The 18,463-nt window shown below is 43.7% G+C and overlaps 1 protein-coding gene across 1 annotated transcript in view; it reads right to left on the bottom strand.

Moving 5' to 3' along the window:
* Positions 1 to 18,463, bottom strand: part of map1b (microtubule-associated protein 1B) — a 138,012-nt gene that overhangs the window by 26,141 nt on the left and 93,408 nt on the right. The window contains exons 3-4 of the mRNA XM_070885921.1: positions 15,175 to 15,257; positions 2,885 to 3,025 (exon numbers count right to left, since the gene is read on the bottom strand). Coding sequence (XP_070742022.1) covers positions 2,885 to 3,025; positions 15,175 to 15,257 — 224 coding nt within the window. The remainder of the gene's footprint in view (positions 1 to 2,884; positions 3,026 to 15,174; positions 15,258 to 18,463) is intronic.

Here is an 18,463-nt window from a genome sequence, read left to right as displayed (position 1 = left end):
GACCACCCAATTTCCTTTTCAGGCTCCCATTTTAGCTGACATTGTTAACGGTTCTCTCTCCTCAGGTACTGTCCCTCTCTCCCTCAAATCTGCCGTCATCACCCCTCTCCTCAAACAATTAAACCTTCGACCCCTCCGTCCTTGCAAACTACCACCCCATCTCCAACCTCCCTTTCCTCTCCAAAGTCTTTCAACATGCTGTTGCCTCCCAAATCCGTGCCCATCTTTCCCGCAACTCCATGTTTACATCCCCCCAATCCAGTTTTCACGCCTGTTACAGTACAAAAACATCTCATCAAAGTCACGAATGACATCCTTTGTGGGGTTGGGGGTAATATATTAGCATGGATAGAGGATTGGCTAATGGACAGAAAACAGAGTCGGGATAAATGGGTCATTTTCCGGTTGGCAAATAGTAACTAGTGGGATGCCGCAGAGATCGGTGCTGGGGCCTCAACTATTTACAACCTATATTAATGACTTGGATGAAGGGACTGAGGGTAATGTAGCCAAGTTGCTGATGATACAAAGATGGGTGGGAAAGCAAATTGTGAGGAGGACACAAGAAATCTGCAAAGGGATATAGACAGGCTAAGTGAGTGGGCAAAAATTTGGCAGATGGAGTATAATGTGGGAAAATGTGAGGTTATCCACATTGGCAGATAAAATAGAAAAGCAAATTATAATTTAAATGGAGAAAATTTGCAAAGTGCTGCAGTACAGAGAGACCTGGGGTCCTTGTGCATGAAACACAAAATGTCAGTATGCAGGTACAGCAAGTAATCAGGAAGGCAAATGGAATGTTGGCCTTTATTACAAGGGGGATAGAGTATAAAAGCAGAGAAGTCCTGCTACAACTGTACAGGGTATTGGTGAGGCCACACCTGGAGTACTGCGTACAGTTTTGGTCTCCTTATTTAAGGAAGGATATACTTGCATTGGAGGCTGTTCAGAGAAGGTTCACCAAGTTGATTCGGAGATGAAGGGGCTGACTTATGAAGAAAGGTTGAGCAGGTTGGGCCTATACTTATTGGAGTTTCGAAGACTGAGAGGTGAACTTATTGAAACATATAAGATATTGAGGGGGCTCGACAAGGTAGATGCAGAGAGGATATTTCTACTCATAGAGGAAACTAAAACTAGGGGGTATAATTTCAGAATAGGGGGGTCGCCCATTTAAAACTGAGCTGAGGAAGAATTTCTTCTGAGAGTTTTAAAGCTGTGGAATTTTCTGCCCCAGAGAGCTGTGGAGGCTGGGTCATTGAATATATTTAAGGCGGAGATAGACAGATTTTTGAACGGTAAGGGAATAAAGGGTTATGGGGAGCGGGCAGGAAAGTGGAGCTGCGTCTATGATCAGATCAGCCATGATCTTATTAAATGGCAGAGCAGGCTCGAGGGGCCAAATGGCCTACTCCTGCTCCTATTTCTTATGTTCTTATGACAGTGACAAAGGCAAACTATCCCTCCTCGTCCTTCTTGACTTGCCTGCAGTCTTTGTCACGGTTGACCACTCTATCCTTCTCCAATGCCTCTCCTCCGTTGCCCAGCTGGGTGGGACTGCACTCGTCTGGTTCCATTCTTATCTATCTAATTGTAGCCAGAAAATCACCCGCAGTGACTTCACTTCCTGCTCCAGCATCGTTACCTCTGGTGTCCCCCAAGGATCTATCCTTGGCCCCCACTTATTTCTCATCTACATGTTGCCCCTTGGCGAAATCATCCGTAAACACGGCATCAGTTTCCACATGTACACTGCTGACACCTAGCTTTACCTCAGCCCTCCACAGTCTTTAAATTGTCAGACTGCTTGTACGACATTCAGTTCCAGATGAGCAGAAATTTTCTCCAATTGAATATTGGTAAGACTGAAGCCATTGTTTTCAGACCCCGCCACAAACTCCGTTCCCTAGCCACTGACACCATCCCTCTCCACAACTTCTGTCTGAGGCTGAACCAGACTGTTTGCAACCCTGCTGTCATATTTGATCCTGAAATGAGCTTTCGACCCATATCCACAGCATAACTAAGATCGCCTATTTCCACCTCCATAACATCGCCCGTCTCCGCCTTAGCCTCAGCTCATCTGCTATTGAAACCATCTTCCATGTCTTTGTTACCTCTAGACTTGACTATTCCATCGCACTCCTGGCTGGCCTCCCACATTCTACCCTACGTAAACTAGAGGCGATCTAAAACTCGGCTGCCCATGTTCTAACTCGCACTAAATCCCGCTCACCCATCATCCCTGTGCTCGCTGACCTACGTTGGCTCTTGGTTAAGCAATGCCTCGATTGCAAAATTATCATTCTGCTTTTCAAATCCCTCCATGGCCTCGCCCCTCCCTATCTCTGTAATCTCCTCCAGCTCCACAACTCCCAGAGATGTCTGCGCTCCTTTAATTCTGCCCTCTTGAGCATCCCTGATTATAATCGCTCAACCATTGGTGGCCGTGCCTGCTGTTGCCTGGGCCCTAAGCTCTGGCATTCGCTGCTTAAACCTCTCCGCTCCTCTACCTCTCTTTCCTCCTTCAAGACGATCCTTAACACCTACCTCTTTGACCAAGCTTTTGGTCACGTGCCCTAATTTCTTTTTATGTGGCTCGGTGTCAAATTTTTTGGCTCATAATACGCTTGTGAAGCATGTTGGGAAGTTAAAGGCACTATATAAATACAAGTTGTTGTTGCTTAAAGCCAGCTCAAAGCAATTGCTGACTACCACAATCTTAGATAACCCATTTCTACCAGAACTGGACTACTCTATTTCTTTCATCTCCAAATTTTTGACAACACCTCTCCAAGATCCAAAGCAAGTTGGTTGAAACAAGGTTTTACCGCAGACCAGCAATTGGCAAGATTAAAGTGCAAAGTGTTTGCTGACTTACCTCCTGATCTGTAAAGATTTCAATGAAGTTCTGAAATGAGAATGAACCAGACTGTAGAATCAGTTCTCCTGTGCTTTCACAGCACTGTCCAGTTAGCACCAGCAGCTTGTGTCGAGCAGCATCAGTGATCAAGAGGCGTACCTAAGAAAAGAATATGTGGCTTAGAAATGTAATGCACATAGCTACGAGGGTATATTTAAAAACTTGCGCTCCCAGCGTGGAGCTTCTCACACCTGTTGACCACCATTTGGTATTCACCATTGTGTGCTCCCAGTACATGAAAGACTATGCTGGGAGCATGGGTAGATTTTACAAATTTGCTGTCCCCACATTGACCAGCATACACTGGGAGCCCAAATTGAAAAAATCTACCCTATAATAATAAGTCAAGTGTTACACTTAATAATTAGTAAAGCAAGAGCAAATGTTGCACAGAACATAGCATTCTGCTGATGAAAACACTGGCACTCCTGACAAACCATGCCATACCATACGAGGGCACAGCTTTACACCTGTGATTCCCACACAGAGGGGGCAAAATTGCACCTTTTATAGTCCCGTTAGCGCCTTCGGGGAGTACTAACGGGGCGCAATGGTGTTTTTGCCCGGTGAAAGGGGGGGTGCTATCGCCTCCCGGGAAGTTGCCCCGGAGGTCTGGGGGGGCGTTGTCCCGGTAATGCTGCGCCCTGCGGTTAGTGCCCCGGGCCAGCGTGCACCAGGCGATGATGTCATCGCCGTGCGCACTGACCCCTCACCGCCCCATGCCAACCCCTTAATGCCCCGCGGGGGAAATTGAGCCACGAGACTGGCGCGAGCGGATGTCAATGGCAGCTTGGCGCAGGAAGTCCCGCCTCGTAGCTGTTACCGCCCCCAACCGAGGCGCTACGCAATTTTGCGTCGCTAGTATTCACCCATTTAGCAATGATGTTACAGGTGAAATAAAACATGCCTCCACATTTATACTGTAGTATCTGCAAATAGGTTACACCTTAGAATACACAGAAAACTATACTATTAAGCAAGGTTGGAATGACTACAGAATGATTAGCTGTGAAGAAATGATTCCAACATTGGTAAGTTACCCTTTGCATTTACAGGTAGTTTTCATTTGGTTAGGAAGGCAGCAAGTACTACTGTTATGAATATTTGCAGGTTGATCTCTGATTGTCTACTCATCGTATCTCATTCTGTTTCTCAACCGAGAGCATTTGCAAGCGACGTTGCCTCATAATTTTAACTTCTTAAAGTGGATCTCTTGTGGCATTGCCCAAGAAAGCAGATTACCCTCAGAATACACGAGTGGTGGCTTAAAGTATAGAGATCTGCAGCTTCTGAATCTTATAAAGCTGCGTTTAGTGGTAAAAATGTGCAGCTGCAGGCATGACTGAGTGTCGCATAACAGTGACACCCAAATAAGGGGCGCGTGAAATACATAGCAAATTTAATGGTCCAGGATTTGCGGTCAGGGTGATGGCGAACTGACAACATTCACATGCGGAATTCCAAAAAGTTGCGGTCTGTCAATGACAGCTCCGAAACTGGCTGCACTGTGCCTCTCACCCCCCGGCCCTCTCGCCATCCTCCCCCCCAACCCCAGCCCACACACAGCCAAGAATCAGTGAAATCTTGTAAATCATTGAAACTGATGAAAACTTTGGCTCTTTCGCATTAATTACGCTGTTAAATTCCCCAATAAAGTTAGACCCAAAGGGATTAGGTGTATCTGAAGTTCTGACAGCTTATTGACGGCGAAACAAATGTTAAGGGCCTGGAAATCTCATTTTAATTTTGCGCAGTGTGAAATTTGTCCATTTTACAAAAAATTTAAATTTTTAAGAAACTTTTCACGAAATCTTTTTTTTAAGTTTGTCCAACTTTATTTCAGGTTTGTCTTTTCCCCATGTGAGAGCCCCAATCATTCTTTTGCTTTCTCTAACTATTTTAAAAAGTGAGAATTTGAAAAGCTTACTCACTTCCTTAATCGCTGTCTGTGAGAATTCTGTCTTTTGATTGGCTGCTCAGACACAGGGATTGCGAGATATATGTGCGAAGGGGGCCATCAGTGATTGCCTCTGCTGATTTCGGGGCCAATATATTACAGATTTATGACTTTTCCCATTACTCAACCTGTACATTTTATTTCCAAAAATGTCCCATTCTTTCTAAGTCAGTATTTCAAAGAAGCAAGTAAATTAATAATTTTTCCTAGTTTGCACTGTAAGCACATGATCTTAATGACAGATATCAGTGTTGAAAATGATTTACATGGAGACTCTGTGCAGATATCCAAATGCTGCCTGTGAATTACATCTAACCCCCAAACCCTGGTAATCCAGCCTTTAAAGCCTAGGTTATAGTCTTTTTTTGGTCAGCTGTGCCTTCAGCTGCCTAGACCCTAAGCTCTGGAATTCCCTCTCCGCCTCGCTTCCTCTCTCTCCTCATTTAAGTCGCTCCTTAAAACCTACTTCTTTGACCAAGCTTTTGGTCACCTGTCCTGATATCTCTTTGTGTGGCTTGGTTTTGTCTGATATCATTTCTGTGGAGCACCTTGGGATGTTTTTACCACGTAAAAGACACTATGTAAATGCTATTACTTATTTTCTGGTTAATCCTGTTGCAATTCTGTGAGTCTGGAGGCTGTAAAGAATCATTCTTACCCTGCTGGTGGATAAATTCTAAATCAGAAGCATCAAGATTTGTTAGGCTGCATATTCATTAAGTATCAACAACTTGAAATAAATCTAAATTAATGGTAACACTGATTTGAACTTTATAGGGCTGATTTCCCTTACCATTACCCCAGGTGAATGCTCAGTTCTCTGCGAAAAGCTAGTAAATGAAGGAAAGAGATCCTGGGCTGGATTTGGCTGGATCCCACTCGCACGGTGCGGAGGGACTCAGGAGACGGCAGGAAACCCGGAAGTCATGATCATACTTAAATTGCCAACCCATCTCCTGGCAGCAGGTTGGCAGCGCCGCCCCCCAACCCCTGTCCTGCCTGAGTTAAAGGTGAAAGTGGGCAGGTTGGAAGCGGGTTAGCGTCGGGATTCACATTTTTGTTAACTTTCACTTACCCAACGCCTCCAACCCACCCATTCTTACCTCTGAAAGTTCTGGCCCCTGATTGCCCAGTCTCTGTCTCTTTATCAATGCCCTGTAGCCTCCCTTGAAGTCCCCACCAACCATAGGGTCCACAAGGCAAAGAATTAGATGACGTTGACCTCCTCCCTCAGACCTTAAAGCTCTATTGGCTGCCAGTTGAGACCAAAGTGCCCATTACCCAGGCCTGCAGCTGCCTCCAGGGATAGGCCCTGCCAGAGTGCCCTGGGCTTTTTAAGTAGCCGAGGGAGATGCATTGCTCCTGCTTAGTATTCAGGAGGAAAAATAGTCCCTTATTTGTGGCCCCATGGCACCATGGTACACACCTATGCGATCCATGAAGACAAAGGACTTAGGCGCCTTGAATTCTAGGATATTAGGACCAGTTCTGGCCAGAGGTGGCCTGCACAGGATGTACTGAGAATAATCTAACTAGTGCAGTGGGGGAGAGTGTCCGCTATAAAATTGCACATTAGCTAATCTCCTACTGAACCCAGAAAATCCAGAGGGTTCTGTGGCAGAGGTTTCCGGTGGGTGCATCTGGCGCTTACGCTAGGAACTTACACATTTTCAGCCCCAAGATTAATGTTCCAAAATGCTGGAGTCAGGATTGAGAGGTATATATGTGAAGGCACAAAGCAAGCAAAACAAAATTGGAGAGTTCGATGCATTAATAATACAAGTGTTTAAAATTATGATGAGATGGAACAGATTATATAGTAATTGAGGGGTCTAGAATAAGAGGACAAAGATAGAAGATAAATGTACTAGACTTAGGACAGAGAGCAAGAGATTTTATTTGACACAGAGGTTTGTGCAGCTGTGGAATGCACAACTGGAGTTAGTCATTAACGTGGAGAGCATGTCAACATTTAATAGATCAGATAGGTGGTTGAAGGAAAAAGGAACAAAGGGATATGGGAATAGGTGAGCACATAGGATTAGGATTATTGCTCATGTGGAAGATAAACAAAAACACTGGTTGGGTTGAATGGCCTGCTTCCATGTTGTAGTTTTGATGTAATTCTATGTAAAAAGATTTTTTTTAATTTCTTCTCGGGAATGTGGCAAAGCCATTTTTATTGCCCATCCTCCAGCTGGCCTGAAAAAGTGGTGATGGGGCTTCCTAAACTGCTGCAGTGATTGTGCTGATGGTGCTCCCACAAGAGTCAAAATCCTGGAATTCCAATGAAGAGGAAAAGAACACAGTAGTTGTCCAATTCAGGATGGTGTGTAACTTGGAGGTGATGGTGTTCCCATGACCTTCCCTCTCTTATCCTTCTTGATGGTAGAAATCACGAGGCTGATGAAGCAACTGAAGATGGTTGGTCAGAGGAAACTGCTGTCCCCCAACTCCTAAAAATTGACCCAAACTACCTCCAATTATGACAGTGAATGGCCGGGAGCATTTAGCACTATGAAATCTACCCCAGCTAAATGCTAAGCTTATTGGTATCTCGGCCAGATTGTTCAATGTACTAATTAAACAATCTCTTGACAAATGGTACAGGAACAAGTTTATCCCGCACTAGCTTTTTTCCAATTTTTCTTTTGTACTCAAGGTGAGGGATATTAGCGATGGGGAAACCCATCCTATTTGAGGCATCCAATGTCAGTATCAAGCACTTCCAGATGAAGCTCAGAGTAAAGCTCCCTCTGCTCGTGCCTCAGTCCTAACCTCAGAAGTGAAGGCATTTTTTTCCCATTCCCCACACCAGTTATCTGAATGAGATTGCTCATTTGTGCTGAATTATAGACAGTTTTGGTGCCATTGCCATTTCACATGGAACCGTTACAGCTAGCAGATAGATTAGATTTTAATCCTGTCAGTCTTGGCTGCATTTGAATCTCAAGCTCCAATTTTAAGTCCAGGTGGATTTTGTGCAGCTAGGTTGCGAAGCGAATTAGAAATTCACCTGCTGCAACAGAAAACAGGCCCAGCATATTTTAACTCCCGGGACTCATCGTAATGTCATGGGCAATTATGTCATACAATTTGCTGGCACTAAGGAAAGCCGCCCACTTTGAAATTCAATTTCCGATGGGTCATTTAAAAGATCTATTTAAAGCGGGAATGCACCTCAAAGCGAGGTTGCCTAGTGTAATGTCTGTAAGCTTGTATTGTTTGTAGCTCCACACTGTGGATGTGGACGTATTGTGTACTGTAATTGCAGAGTTAATAATAAACAGAATCAGGCAGTTCTGGAGGCTTCCGACAGAGCTGTCTGCCATGTTAAGAGCTGTGTGCGCGCTGTGCTCTGTGAAGATATCACATTTGGTGATGACATGGGATTTTTCGGATGAGTTAAAGCTTAAATTTTGTTGGTGAAGGATTCAGCCAGCCGACAGAGAGACTTTGGAAGTTTCTGTCTTTGGAAAATGCTACAAAAATCCGAGGTAAAATACAGCACACGGTGTGAACAGCTAGAGATTAAAATGGCAGGTGTAATGGGACTATTGGGTGAATATGGACACGACCAGGAACGTTTTAAATCGTATGTGGATCGGCTAGAAATGTATTTAATTGCAAATAACATAATCGAAGTTCCAGAACTGGGCTGTGTTGGAACGTAAGAGAGTGATCTTCTTATCGGAGGCAGATCCGGCATTGTATGAAATGCTGGTAAATCTGCTTGTGCCTGACGAGCCAAAGGACACAATGCTTAAAGAGATTTTAATGAAGCTGGAGCAGCACTATAACCCCAAACCGTTAGAAATTGCTGAAAGCTATCGTTTCAGAATTCGAAATCAAAAGACTGATGAAGTATCAGTGATTACATCGTAGCATTAAAAATGCTATCGATGCACTGTAATTTTGGAAACTTTCAAAACCAAACATTATAGGATCGTTTTGTTTGTGGGGTGAAAAATGATGCGATCAGAAGGAAGTCATTGACGAAGGATGACTTGACTTTTGAGATTGCTTGTCAGACAGCGAGGTCGATGGGCATGGCCGAACAATATTCCCGAGGATTAAATAATAATTACGGTCGTCAGTCAACCAAGGTAAATCACCTGCAGGTTCAAAGTAAAAGACAGTGGGGGCCCAAAGTCTCAGAAACTGGAAATTCTAACAGAGTGTCGAAGTCGTGCTATAGGTGCCTGGGACAACACATTGCTCAAAGTTGTCCATACGTGAAGGCAGAGTGTTTCTTCTGCAGAAAGACTGGGCATCTTACGAAGGCATGCCAACTGAAGGGTAAATCAGCGTTCAAAGCTATGAGCCCAGCGTTCAAAGCTATGAGTAGAAATCCCAAGAGACTACATAGCATGGAAGAAAAACAACAGGATGAGGAGAGGGTAGAGTTACGTGTCATCAGGAGCACGAGGTTAACAGACAGCGATTCGGAAAGTATCAAAATCCAAATAGCTGTTGCGGGATTCAAGATACCAATGGAAATTGACACGGGTGCATCCGTGAGTATAGTACTGGAGTCGCTGTACCTCGACAAATGGCGTGATTTCCAACTGAAGAAATCCAAGATAGAGCTGCGAGGCTACTCGGGAGAGAAAATTCCTGTGGTAGGTCGTATCACCGTACCAGTGAAATATAAAGATCAATTTCAGAACTTGCCTCTAATAGTAGTGAAAGGAGACAAGTCTGCCTTACTAGGAAGAAATTGATTGAGCTCACTGAAGCTGGATTGGACTGAGATTTTCTGTGTGGAAGCGAGATTTTCATCAACGGATGAGGTTATCAAGAAATATCCGAAGGTGTTCTGCGAAAAGGGCAGTCCGATCCAAGGCGAATGTCAGGGTACAGAAGGACGCTAGATCGGTTTACTACAAGCCACGTTCCATACCATATGCACTCAAGGAGAAAGTTGAGCAAGAACTCAAAAGACTAGAGACTGGGAACATTATTTGTGAGATAGAACGATGTAATTGGGCTGCACCCATTGTTGTTGTACCCAAGTCCGATGGTAAGATAAGATTGTATGGTGATTATAAAGTAACCGCAAACCAGATTCTAGAGAGTAATGTCCCCAATACATTGCCGAATATAGAAGATTTGTTCACAACACTGACAGGTGGTCAGATCTTCTCAAAACTGGATCTTACGAATGCCTACATACAGCTTGAACTAGATGAGGAGTCCAAGTCATGTTTGACTATAAATACTCATCTAGGCCTATATCAATTTAATAGGCTACCGTTTGGAGTGTCTTCCGCCCCTGCCATATTCCAAGGGGTGATGAACCAGATTTTGCAAGGTATTGAAGGGGTAGTGTTATTTGGATGACATACTAATTTCAGCACCAAATAGACAAATTCTTAATAACATATTGAATGAAGTCCTCAAAATGCTAGAGAAGCACAGAGTGCGAGTGTCTGCTCGTAAGTGTGAATTATTTAAAAACTCAGTGGAGTACTTAGGGTACAGAGTAGACAAAAATGGTTTACATCTGACCAAGGAAAAACTGGATGCAATCAGAAATGCACCCACTCCCAGGAATTTCACTGAACTTCATTCATTCTTGGGTCTTTTGAACTATTATGGGAAGTTCCTACCAAATTTGGCTACAGAATTACATCCACTGAATAAACTATTGAAAAAACAGGTCCATTGAAAGTGGTCAAAAGAATGCGATACAGCATTCAAGGAGTGTAAAAGCAAATTGGTAGAGAGCACCATGTTAGTTCACTATGACATATCTAAGGAGATTAAGCTAGCGTGTGATGCCTCTCCGTATGGAGTTGGGGCAGTAATCTCTCATGTATCACGTAGTGGGGAGGAGAGACCAATTGCTTTTGCTTCATGCACTCTCAGTGCCAGTGAGAGTAATTATGCGCAAATTGAAAGGGAAGCTTTGGCATTAATTTTTGGGGTCAAGAAGTTTCACAAATACTTGTATGGTTGTAAGTTTACCATCATTACGGACCATAAGCCCCTAACAGTAATCCTCCACCCAAAGTCCCCAGTTCCAACATTAGCTGCAGCCCGAATGTAGAGATGGGCTTTGATTTTGTCAGCATATACATATGATATTAAATATTGACAATCAGTTGATCACAGTAATGTTGATGCAATGTCTAGATTGCCTTCCCCATCACAAGTTACACCCGATAGGGAAGAAGTGTTCTATTTTTCATACATTGATGAACTGCCAGTCACAGCTGAAGAGATTGGTAAAGCAACCAAATGTGACCCAGTGATGTCAAAGGTATATGATTATATTGCAAATGGATGGCCAAACCAGGTAACAGACAAAGATACACATCCATTCTTCATTCATAGGAATGAATTATCAGTCGATAAAGGTTGTATCATGTGGGGTGCAAGAGTGGTTATACCAAATAAATTCAGGTCCAAATTATTAGGAGATCTTCATGACCAGCACCTGGGAATGTGCTTGACCAAGAGTTTTGCACGCAGTTATTTATGGTGGCCAGGTCTTAATAAAGATATAGAGTACATCGTGAGTCAGTGTACGACATATCAATCGGTAAGTAAGCAACTGCCATCAGTACCATTACAGCCATGGAAATGGCCTCCCAGGGTGTGGCAAAGGCTACATATTGATCTTGCTGAGTTAGAAGGACAATAATTGTTCATTGTGATTGATAGCCATTTGAAATGGGTTGAGCTGTTCCCAATGTGGAAAATAACAACAAGTAAAACAGTGGACATTTTACGAAGATTATTTTCTTCATTTGGCCTCCCTGAAGAAATTGTTTCGGATAATGGACCACAATTTCGTTCAGAAGAATTTGCACAATTCACGAGCAAAAATGGTGTGAAACATACCAAGGTTCCACCATACCATCCTGCTTCAAATGGTGCAGCAGAGCGCACTGTACAAATTGTAAAACATGCCCTCATAAAACAAATGTTAGATCCAAATCCAAGGAAACGACAGTTGTTATTGGATCACAAATTGGCTAATTTTTTGATTACATATCGAAATACTCCTCATACAACTACTGGTAGAACACCAGCAGAGTTGTTACTCAAACGACAGCCACGAACCAGATTCTCGTTGTTAAAACCAAATTTGGCACAGTCCATAGAAGAGACACAATTAAGGCAGAAAGAGAATCATGATAGAGGTAGAGTAAAAGAGAGACATGTGAAATTAAACCAGAAGGTGAGAGTGAAGAACCATCACCATAAATGGTTAAAGAACAGTTACTAGGAAGTGTGGTGAAGATATGTGGTCCTCGCACATATTTGGTCAAGATGTTTGATAATGGACGGGTTAGGTTTGTTCATATTGATCATATTTTACCTACAGACATGGAAGGAATTGAAGGTGGGAATGATTCAATTATTTCTGACCCATCAGATAGTTTTGATACACCAGTAGCAAATCCTAAATCCAATGTACTGGAAACAAATCTAGGAGAGAATCAGAATGAAAGTCTGAGTCCGAGTCAGGAAAACAAAGAGCCTGAAGTTAGAGTGAGTTCAAATGAAAATCAAGGAAATTCCGTGGAGGAAAACATTCCTCAGGATGAGCCTCGAATGAGTGTGAAATCGACACCATGTTTGGAAGGTTCTGTTCGATAGTGATGGTATCCTCTTTGAAACAGAAAACAAGTGGTAAAGTTAAATTTGTAAATATGGAAAAAAAACTAAGTCTATATCCTGTGTTATGTATAAACATGAAAGTTATGCATGATGTTTGTTATAATAACTTCTTCATTAAGGAGGGAGAAGTGTAATGTCTGTAAGCTTGTAATGTTTGTAGCTCCAAACTGTGGATGTGGACGTGTTGTGTACTGCAACTGCAGAGTTAATAACAAACAGAACCAGGCTGTTCCGGACGTTTCCGACAGAGCTGCCTGCCATGTTAGGAGCTGTGTGTGCTGTGCTCTGTGAAGATATCACACCTTTCCTTCAGTCAGATTGTGCTTTGAAGTGGCGGGGGAAGAAACTGATTCAGCATGAGTGGTAGGCAAGCCCCAAGGCTCGGTGAAGCCTGGAGCTGCGTGAAAGGCGGCGGTGTGGTCTCCAGCGCCCGCCGCAAAGAGCTGCGCCAGGTGTGCAACACCCCTGGTTGCGACACTGGCGTGTGTTTTGAGTCTTGCCTGACCTGTCCGCCCGGAAGTGCGCCCGCAATGACCGTCTGAGCAATCAGAGCGGTCCCACGATGCCAGCGACGGAGAGGAAGATAAAGAACTCCAAAAGTAAGTGCGAGTGTTTTTTGTTTTAATTTTTGGTGTGATTTGTGTTGTGGTGGCATGGCAATGTTTTAGGAATGTTTTTGTTTATGTGGGGTTTTTTTTTTCCCGGTTCACCCCACGCCTCCCCCAGCGGCCTCTCTCGGAGCACTCCCGTGCTGGCTCTTTAGCTCGGGAGTTTCCCATCCTTGCGCCAAGAGAGGTGTACAATGCCTCCCTTGGAGCAGGACCCAATTGCCCAAACTTAAATACTAAAGGCAAACTATTCCCCACCGCCATTATTCCCCCAAAAACAGAAAAGCCGAAAATCCAGCCCATTGTGCTTCAGTGACCTCACAAGACTAGCAAGGGTGAGTACAGCTCTTCATTTATTCCTATCTGTCAACAACACATGCCAACAGTCCTCTTCCTCCTTCCCCGACTCTCTCAACAATTCCCTCCCTTCCTTCACCAACCAGCACAAGGGCACACTATAGCACACCTCACTCTTATACCAAGTGCACACTCACGTCTTCCTTGCTCCCTGCACAACATCATTCTCACTTGATATAATTTGCAGAATCATCAACTTCTCTCATTGTTCCTTTCTCATTCCACGCCATACACCTGCTTTCCATTCTACACGACCCATCCTGATTCCATTTGCTTGTCCTCACTGGCAGCATATGCACAAGATGGCCCACGTCTAGACTTTCTTTTCATTACAGCTTCTTAGTCTGCATTGTCAGAATGTCCTTGACATAGAAGTTGACTGATGGTTTCAATGTTCTTTAATGTAGAATCAAGGGAGTGGTGAACATAAGAACATAAGAATTAGTAACAGGAGTAGGCCATCTAGCCCCTCGAACCTGCTCCGCCATTCAATAAGATCATGGCTGATCTGGCCGTGGACTCAGCTCTACTTACCCGTCCTCTCCCCGTAACCCTTACTTCCCTTATTGGTTAAAAATCTATCCACCTGTGACTTGAATACATTCAATGAGCTAGCCTCAACTGCTTCCTTGGGCAGAGAATTCCACAGATTCACAACCCTCTGGGAGAAGAAATTCCTTCTCAATTCGGTTTTAAATTGGCTCCCCCTAGTTCTAGTCTCCCCTACCAATGGAAACAACCTCTCTGCCTCTATCTTGTCTATCCCTTTCATGATTTTAAATGTTTCTATAAGATCACCCCTCATCCTTCTGAACTCCAATGAGTAAAGACCCAGTCTACTCAATCTATCATCATAAGGTAACCCCCTCATCTCCGGAATCAGCCTAGTGAATTGTCTCTGTACCCCCTCCAAAGCTAGTATATCCTTCCTTAAGTAAGGTGACCAAAACTGCACGCAGTACTCCAGGTGCGGCCTCACCAATACCCTGTACAGTTGCAGCAGGACCTCCCTGCTTTTGTACTCCATCCCTCTCGCAATGAAGCCCACATTCCATTCGCCTTCCTGATTACCTGCTATACCTGCAAACTAACTTTTTGGGATTCATGCACAAGGACCCCCAGGTCCCTCTGCACCTCAGCATGTCGTAATTTCTCCCCATTCAAATAATATTCCCTTTTACTGTTTTTTTTCCCCAAGATGGATGACCTCACACTTACCACGAAGGGGTAACAAGGACTGTTAATTGTGAGTTTTTTTTTGTCTTGACTTTTCAAGTAGGGAATTGAGGAGCTCACTAAAAGCATTGCCCCCTCCCTGAAGAACATTCGGGAACCTGATATGTTTTTACAACAATCCAACAGCATCATGGCCGCTTTAACTGATGCCAGTTTTTTGATTTCCAGAATTTTTAAAACTTAATTCAAATTCTCAAACTGCCATGGTAGGATTTGAAGTTGTGATTTTTAGTCCAGCACCTTGGGCTTATGCTACAAACTCCACAAAGAGATTTGAACCCAACCATATTAACTCTATCACTTTACCACTATGACATCACCTGCACAGCATTATACACAGTTTTCAACCTACAAAACCCACAGAGAGCACAGCATAATCAGTGTTGTATTTCAATACTCTTCACTATCACGTTCCCCTGTGCTCCCTGCCAGCTGTCAAGTTCCTGCAGTTCTCTTACCTCAGTGCTCACTGCCTCATCTGAAGGGTTGATGAGGACAACGGTTTCCAAAACATCACTTCTGTGGTGAAGAATTTTCTGACCTATCACAGAAAAAGTTTGTGTAAATAAAAATCAGAAGAATTCAGTGCATGCTGGATAATGTATCCTGTAAAGATGATTTGCTCCTTTTGAGACAAACTCACTGCCAACCACCTATACCTGAACACGAGCACAGTTCCGAAGCCCAAATAGAGGAAAAATAACATCAAAGGCAAATATATATTTGAATAGGATCAGTTATTCATTTATTGTGGAATGTTTTACATTATGCTCACTAAATTCAATTTAGAAATTGCATCAAACAGTTTTTAAATGTGCACTGAGGACATTAGGATTCCTGTGTATCAAATTTGATCAACTATTTGTTAACTTTACAAAACTTAACATAAACTGTAGGAACTATTAAAATTAACAGTATTCTGTTCTTTTAGACTATTTCACAGTACAACGATAAAAGACAAGTTGTGAAAGAGAAAATGTCCATTCCTGCTGGTAATGACATTGGTGTTTCTGATTTGATGAATATATTCCCCCAAAGTACATTAACTGAATTTCAGCAAAGCTCCAGACTAGCAATAGTAATGATATTCAAACATGTTAGGACATAAATGAAGCTGACAACCATTTCCCTTATTTTATGTGAGAGTCTCCAAATTTAACTAAGAAGTCTTCCTATTCACTCTTAAAACTTTAAAACACCACCTCTTGGCCATCTCTGCTCCAATGGAAACAATCCCAGTATCACAAGTCTCTCCTTATAACTGCAGTTTCCCATCACGGCATCATCTGCGCTGAATGCTCGCTATGACTTTATGTCCTTTCTATACTGAAATGCCCAAAATGGCACACAGTATTCTAACTGTAGTCGAACCAATGTTTTGTATAAATTCATTATTACTTCTGTACCTTTGTACTCTATACCCCTATATATAAACCCAAAATTGTATTGCTTTTTTATGACTTTATCTGCACTCAGCACTCTACTCCGTCCCACACCGCCCCCCCCCCACCCCTCCAACTCCAATGATTTTTACCCATTAAAATTAGTGGACTGAAAATCATGGGGTTGTATGCCTGAACTCTCAATATCCACTCTGGACATGTGCAGCTCTGTACCAGGATTAAGAGAACGACAGAAACTTACAGCACAGAGGGAGACCATTCAGTTCATCATGTCTTTGGAAAAACAATCTAAAATCTACCTCTATCTATACTCAATGATTCAGCATCCATTAGCCTTTTGGCTTTCAACCCTCTGAGCAACGGTGGCAGCGCACAGGCGGAGCATAAATTGAGTGGGAGGCCCAGAGACATCGTAGACCGGAGCAGCGGTGGCAGTGAGCAGGCGAAGCATAAATTGAGTGGGAGGCCCAGAGACAGCTTAGACCAGAGCAGCGGTGGCAGTGAGCAGGCAGAGAGCCGATAGCAACTCAACACAGGAGTGATGTCAGAAACCAAAAGTGGCATCGGCACAAGGGAAGGAGCTGATTAGTGAGTTGCCGGTGAGTTTTGTTTGTCTTCGAGTGTTAAGTTTATTTCATAGTTTAGTTTATAGTCTATTAACTAGAGGCATGGAAGGGCAGCTCAGTCCTGTGGAGTGCACATCCTGTGGCATGTGGGAAGTCCTGGATGCTTCGTGCAGCCTGGACGACCATGTGTGCAGGAGGTGTCTCCAGCTGCAGCAACTCGAGCTCTGCATTTCGGAGCTTGAGCGGCGGCTGGAGTCACTGCGGTGCATCCGCGAGGCTGAGAGTTACGTGGATAGCACGTTTCTAGTGGTGGTCACCCCATTCTGAGGAGAGAGGGTGAACAGCCAGAGGTCGTGATCTATATTGGTACCAATGACATAGGTAGAAAGAGGGATGAGGTCCTGCAGGCAGAGATTAGGGAGCTAGGAGCGAGATTAAAAAGCAGGACCTCAAAGGTAGTAATCTCCAGGTTACTGCCGGTGCAAAGTGCAAGTGAGTACAGAAATAGGAGGATAGAGAAGATGAATGCGTGGCTGGAGAGATGGTGCAGGCGCGAGGGCTTTAGATTCCTGAGGCATTGAGACCATTTCTTGAGGAGATGGGACCTGTACAAGCCGGACGGGTTGCACCTCAACAGAGCCAGGAGGGTTTTCTAGTGCTGTTGGGGAGGGTTTAAACTAGCTTGGCAGGGGAATGGGTACCGGAAAATAGATTCAGTGGGGAGAGAACAAAGCTGGGATTGGGCAGCAGAAAAGTAAAAAGTGAATTTGGAAGACAGAGGAAACAATGGCTGGAAAATAGACAAGGGAGTTTGGCTCCACTAACTGGGATATACTTCAATGCAAGCAATATAGGGAATAAGGCAGATGAGCTGAGAGCACAGATAAACACTTGGAAGTACGATATTATAGCCATTACTGAGACATGGCTGAAAGGTCAGGTATGGCAGCTCAACATTCCTGGTTACAGGGTTTTCAGACAGGATAGAGAGGGGGGTAAAAAAAGGAGGGGGGGGTCGCAGTATTAATTAAAGAAACAATTACAGCTGTGTGAAGGGATGCTATGTTAGAGTGATCATCAAACGAGGCCATATGAATTGAATTGAAGAATAAAAAAGGGGTGCTCACATTACTGGGAGTGTACTATAGACCCCCAAACAGTCAGAGGGAGGTAGAAGAACAAATATGTGGGCAAATTGCTGCGAAGTGCAAAAACAGTAGAGATGTAATAGTGGGGGATTTCAACTACCCTAATATTAACTGTGAAAAAAAGCAGTATGAATGGTACAGAGGGTGCGGAATTTCTAAAATGCATTCAGGAGAACTTCTTTAGCCAGTATATAACATGCCCAACAAGGGAGAGAGCAGTTCTGGACTTGGTTTTGGGGAATGAAGAGGGGTAGGTGGAAGGCGTATCAGTGGGAGAGCATTTTGGTGCTAATGATCATAATTCAGTAAGATTTAGAGTAGTTATGGAAAAGGACAAAGGTGGACCATGAAAAAAAGTTCTCAATTGGGATAAAGTCACGTTTGCTGAGCTGAGATGGGATTTGGCCAAAGTGGACTGGAAACGGCTACTTGATGGTAAATCAGTGTCAGAGCAGTGGGAGGCATTCAAGGAGGAGATCCTGAGGTAACAGAATGAGTATGTTGCCTTAAAAAAAGGATGGGGCTAACAAATCTAGAGCCCCCTGGATGTCAAGGGACATACAGGGTAAGATAAAGAAAAAAAGGGAAGCTAATGACAGATTCTGAGAACTCAACACTGCAGAAACTCTA

Source organism: Pristiophorus japonicus, chromosome 1, assembly GCF_044704955.1.
Source record: "Pristiophorus japonicus isolate sPriJap1 chromosome 1, sPriJap1.hap1, whole genome shotgun sequence".
NCBI classification, from domain to species: domain Eukaryota; kingdom Metazoa; phylum Chordata; class Chondrichthyes; family Pristiophoridae; genus Pristiophorus; species Pristiophorus japonicus.
This window is presented reverse-complemented; position numbering and strand designations above follow the sequence as displayed.